We start from the raw sequence: 5,562 nt of genomic DNA on the forward strand, positions 1-5,562 counted from the left end.
CTTGTAGTATAGAACATTCTGCTATTAGATTTCAGTTCTGTATAATTTTTATACTCATCTGCCCCTAAAGTTTAAATCTGGTTATAATTTATTTCAAAGACGTTAAAGTAAAAAATTAGATTAAAATTGAAGTAGTTTCAAAACACGAGCATCTTTATATTGAAAATCGATTATAAACTGACTCATCGCAAGTTGTAGAGGAAGAGTCAGTCTGACAAAGCAAAACTTGTTGGTTTTAAAGGGATCAAACACACCTTAAAAAGTTTTTTTATACTTGAAAAGAATATTATCACATTACGATTTGGTTACCAAAATTACTGGCTAGTTTTACAAAGTAAAGTTATTTAACGGTTCAGAAAAGTTGATAAAGTTCTACATCCTTCATTAACAGGAGAAGAAAAACAAAGAATGAATGAAACAACAAACAAGCAGCAAAGAGGAATTAACACCCTTCATAGTGGACAACCTCACCTTGTTTCCAACTTTGATATCTTTTATGGTAGTGCTACTTTCGTTAGAAAACGTTAGCTCAATGCTATTCATAGCAGAGCTAACGAGATGCTGAGATCTGGTAAACCTAAAATCAAGTTTCAGTCCTTTTCCACTGACTTTATTAAGCAGTTCTGTGGCCTTGATGGGAATAAAAGAGGCTGCTACTTCCGTCACTCCGTTCAGCTGCAGCGGGTTCATTGGAGTCAAGAAACCACCGAGACTCGGTGTCATTATTGGAGTTATTGGAATCACTGAAAAGAAACGATCCGAATTAACCAGTTGATCCATGAAAATATTGAACCAAGAAAATATTTTGAATCACGCACCATCATCCAAATCCAAAAGCAGATCAAGATTGCTCTTTGGCTTTTCCTTAGCATCTTCTTTACCCTCTCTTTTAACTGGCTTTTCTTCCTCTTCGGATTCCTCGCTATCAGATTCATTCTCGCTATCAAAATCCTGGGAACTGGATCCGCTGTCACTGTTGTTCAACTTCTTAATCACATTTTTCTTCTTCTTCTTTTCATCCTCTTCGGAGTACTTATCAGAATCGGAAGAATACTCCGAGGACTCCCTATCCTCAGACGAACTTTCCGAAGAATCGGTAGACTCGTCTTCACTCTCAGACTCTGAAACTAATTGTATTCTTCATTTCAATTTTATTTACGTCGCTGTAATATAAACGCAAAATTGGTTTCATTAAACTCGGCATTGAATTTTCAAACCTATGGATTAATTTGTAATGAAATTTTCGACGGGCAGATATCTTGAAATTTTCCAAACTCGACTGCAAAATATTACAGTAGAAAGAGATGACGCCTGACAATGATTGGTTTGCAAACAATACTTTGGAAACGATTGTGAAAAATTTCAAAAAAGGATATAAGGAAATTTCTTACAAAACGATCCATGGGTGTCAACATTTAGGGCTGAGTTTAATAAAAGAAATATCACGTTTATACTACTGAGACCGTTCAACGTAGCCTGTTGAGAATCAAACTGCAGTGGTCTGGCCCTTACTGTCCATAACTTCGCGAGTTTAGCTTCTTCCGCTAGTCTCAGCATCATTTGACAATTGCTTAAATTCCTACATAAATCATGCTCCTCACTCCATCTTTTCTTACCTTCCGCAGGACTGCTCTCATCCTCGCTATAAAAGCTCTTCTCCTTCTCCTTTGTCGCCTTCTTATCTCTCTTTTCCTTTCTACTGTGTCTTTCATCTTTTATTTCATGGGCGCTTACTGGCTCGGCGACATCTCTGACAGAAGGGTCTGGTGCAACCTCTGGAAACTGTGGTAAAATGTGATGACCGACACAAGGAGTGTCAAGATAATGAGAGAGCGTGCCCAGCTGGAACTGGGAGTCTTTAAATCTAGACTCCAGCATCGGGGCTGGTTTGGGTGCCAAAAATATCTTCTTGGCAAACTGTGATAACTTGGTTTCGGCGGTTCCGCCATCTTGATTGAATATGAAATGCCTGAGGAATCTGGCCCTGTCCCTAATGTCATAATTTTGGTCATACTTAGCCAGCTGGAAGACGTACTGACAGAGAAGTTTGGTCTGGTTCGGATTTGATAGATATAACTTCACCGCGAGGTTCAGCGTTTGGAGCTTTACAATGTCCTGTTCGTTTATGAAACTCTTGGCCATTTTTCTCAGCACATCTGGAGCTATTTTTGGCACTCTGTCTGAGTACTCTCCCAAAAGCCATAGAATCGAAGCTCTAGCTTGAGGGACAGTTATAAAATCCATCAGTTTTGCCATATGCGCTATTATATCTTTGTGCTCGTTTGGCTGTGTTTGCAACAGCTTCTTGATGACCACCACACTTTCAGCCACCACGGCCTCTGTGATCAGATAAATATTACTAATTGTAATTGCTTCATGTGATCACATGAAAATATTTCCTACAAAGTTGATTGTAAAGATTTTATGCATCTTATTATTTTACGTTTTTGTTCTTGTTTAGTAGATACGATACTAGTAGCTAGTAATAAAAGATTCTACCAAGAATAATCATGAAGCTTCATGTAATTTTTGTTGTGCAGTTTTATATTTGCAGTAATCATACAAATTAATGGGAAATCTTTGTAGTCACTAATTTAATCATAAGTCAATCCAGTTTCCACACCAACAAGTGTACTTCGGAAGATCGATATGTATCAAAGTTTTTGTCTACTATTGTGTGCTCAAATTTCGAGAGAGGACGATGAACAATGCGCAAGTAAACAAGTATTCTTATCAACTTACCATCTCTGTTGCTCAACAAAGAAACCAAGCCATTCAGACACGTATCAGTAACTTCCTTGATGTTACTGGCACATCTACCAATGGCCTGTATGCTAGCGCCAACGAATTCCTTGTCGCTGCTAGAAATGTAAGTCTGAAATTCTCTCAATATAACACCGATGCTGGTTTCAGTTGCTAAATTTGTAAGAATGTCAAGTTTCAGTAGCTTGATGTGTGTCGCATCCGATGTTCTGACAAAAAACGATTTCAGGAAAGGCTCGAACATACCCTGAAAAATTTCATTAACTTCTTTGATAATTCTGGGAAAGAAATTTCGTTTTCTTTTGTATAATATTCTGTTTTCTTTTCAATTTAATTACCTTTCTGGATATGGATATGCTCGCTATGCAGTGAAGAACTATACTTTGAACTTCTCTGTGGCCGCGTAATAACCTGATCAACGCCTTTGCAGCTATCATCACTTCGCTGCGAGGTGCTGCATGGTGGTATAGCTGTGCAACAGCCATCACTACCGATGCGTTCCTACTCTGCAAAAGTGGTTTGGTATTCCTTAACAGCAAACGGTGGTCCGGGTCTAGAGAAAATTTAGGCTTCTTTGAGTTGGATGAATCCGAATCGGAGTCGTAAAATGGACGATTTTCCTCCTCCTCTGCATCCTGGAAAACCAGCTTTGAATCGTCAGTGGAATCCTTCATCAGATTGTCGGCATTGTGAAAGAATTTTTTTTTTCAAACTACTGCAAATGTTGCGAATTTGGACATATAAAATTTCTTGTAGATATCTTTTTGCTACATTTCTTACACAAGACTTTGATTGTATTAAAAAATTTCTGGTTCAGAATAAATGTTCTCACATGAGTGTAAAAGATCACAAATTTCCAAATATTTCGAATTACTTGATCGTTTTCTTTCGCATACTCTGTTTATCTTACTCACATCTGCATTGGGATTGGTGAATTGTGTTCTAGCATATCTGGTAAGCATATTGACTATAACGACTTGTCCCCATTCGTCAACGTCCACCAATAAGTTGCAAAGTTTTCTATAATTTTTATGAATCAAATCAATTCTTTCCGGACAGACCTCCTCGAAGGCCATAACAGCAGATCCAACGACTAGAGTAGTTTTATCTGATAATAATTTTTCTAAAACAGCGATGAGTTCTTCCTTTTGCTCCGGATCCAACGAATAGAGTTTTGGAATAGCATGAGCAGCTGTCTTTCTAACATAGGGAGACATGTCGCTTGCAGAGTCTTTAATGGCTAGCATGACAATAGGCACAATCATGGATACCCTGATACTTGACAAAACTCTCAGGGCACTGGCTCTTATCAGCTGATTCGGATCTTTCAGAGCTCGTTGAAATGTAGATATCGATAGCAAGGCCAGGTCCTGTTGGTCCTCTGCATAACGTACCAAATATACGTACACCAATTTTTTCACTTCAATATTCTTTGATACGACGTTCTTAACCACCGCCGGAAAAAGCTCCGATGCATCTCTACCTTTCGCCACCATCTGAAGGCACATCATACGATTAAAATTGTTTTCATATATCTGTGTATTTGTGTTATTTTAATTTTGAGTTGGCAAAGACATGTTTCGATAATGTTCTGTCATATTTGCCGAACTTCAGAAATTTGACTGACATCTTCTGGATCAAAGGGGGGCGGATATCGGAACTCAGTTGAAGCTCTTAAATTTTCACATAGGTTTGAACAGATCTGAGTTATCAATGTTCACTCACCCCGATAATTCGTTTCATGGCCTCCAGTTTAAGTCCGTCTTTGTTGCTGTCGAGCATCTGCTTGAGATCTTCATGTCTAGTAAGAAGCGTAATGAATGAAGTAAACTACTTAAAAATCGAAGAATCAAAATCGATGTGAAAACATACGTTTTAATTTGTACTGTTCTAACCTCTTCGATCGGGATCGACGGAATTTAGCCGGTAGTAAATATGTTCATGGTTCATTGCGATTGGCAAGTGTTTAATAAGTGTGCGAAAATACGGCTTACTTTTTGTAATCAGAGTGAAAAAATCCTCCAGAAGCAGCGTCGGTCGCCAATTCTGGTTCACCAGCGCTTGCGGGCCTGTCATTGCTGTACGAACCCCCGTTGTTAGACATGGTATTAGCCGCTGCCGACAACATTGTTATTACGGAACTCGCTGAATGGCGATTGACCGAGTTACGTTCGTTTAACGGTGAAAAAATATCTCTAATGCATTTATCCTTAATATGTTACAATAGCTATCTATGATTCTTCACGGGTATTTGACAGCTATCACTAAACTCTGTGTGGTCGTTCAGCTTCGGTGAGCTGCCGTCACTGAGTTAATTTTTGCGCTTGCATCGCTACTCAACCTTGCGCAACAAACTTACATAGGATGCGTTCCGAAATTAGCTTGCAGCGCTAAAAAACTCACTAAAACAGAGGCAGAGCTGATCACGAACTCGGGAGTGCAAAAGAGATAAAAGATAGTTGACAGCGCCGGGAGCTAAGAATCAGAACGCACCCATACAAGTGCAGTTCCTCAACTGCTCACGCCGCAGAGCGAGAGAGAGAGAAAGAGTGTACTGGTGATTGCCTATACCGCCTATACCTAGTTACTCGTGGAATCATTGAAATAGAAGATTGAAATGATGCTACCTTTTTCTTTGACTCCTAAACTTGATGACTTTGAGCGAAAAAACAAAAACGCCGCCTTCAACTGTATCGTGCGTCATCTGTCATCTGGTGTTGCAGGTTAAAACTAACCATAGTTTGTCATAACACATTATGTGGTTAGCACTCTAGATTGAGACGGAATAAACGCGTTGCT

At 39.1% G+C, this 5,562-nt stretch overlaps 2 protein-coding genes across 7 annotated transcripts in view; one reads left to right on the forward strand and one right to left on the reverse strand.

Annotated features, from left to right (window-relative positions):
* Positions 1-1,888, forward strand: part of LOC124220103 (protein FAM169B-like) — a 6,246-nt gene extending 4,358 nt beyond the window's left edge. For all 4 annotated transcript variants that reach the window (XM_069136710.1, XM_046628558.2, XM_046628559.2 and 1 more), the window contains one exon: positions 392-1,888. The gene's annotated coding sequence lies outside the window, so the exon portion shown is untranslated. The remainder of the gene's footprint in view (positions 1-391) is intronic.
* Positions 1-5,240, reverse strand: part of rb (adaptor related protein complex 3 subunit ruby) — a 6,616-nt gene extending 1,376 nt beyond the window's left edge. Inside the window, exons 1-8 of one of the 3 annotated variants that reach the window (XM_046628515.2) lie at positions 4,758-5,115; positions 4,489-4,564; positions 3,678-4,259; positions 3,102-3,398; positions 2,743-3,010; positions 1,617-2,339; positions 819-1,121; positions 472-743 (exon numbers count right to left, since the gene is read on the reverse strand). In XM_046628515.2, coding sequence (XP_046484471.1) covers positions 472-743; positions 819-1,121; positions 1,617-2,339; positions 2,743-3,010; positions 3,102-3,398; positions 3,678-4,259; positions 4,489-4,564; positions 4,758-4,891 — 2,655 coding nt within the window. In that variant the 5' untranslated portion in view covers positions 4,892-5,115. Of the gene's footprint in view, positions 1-471; positions 744-818; positions 1,128-1,616; positions 2,340-2,742; positions 3,011-3,101; positions 3,399-3,677; positions 4,260-4,488; positions 4,565-4,757 lie in introns of all 3 variants that reach the window. The other 2 variants (XM_046628514.2, XM_046628516.2) reach the window with 2 other exon arrangements.
* Between the last annotated feature and the right edge of the window lie 322 nt (positions 5,241-5,562).

The sequence above is a fragment of the Neodiprion pinetum genome, chromosome 5 (assembly GCF_021155775.2).
Source record: "Neodiprion pinetum isolate iyNeoPine1 chromosome 5, iyNeoPine1.2, whole genome shotgun sequence".
Lineage (NCBI taxonomy): Eukaryota > Metazoa > Arthropoda > Insecta > Hymenoptera > Diprionidae > Neodiprion > Neodiprion pinetum.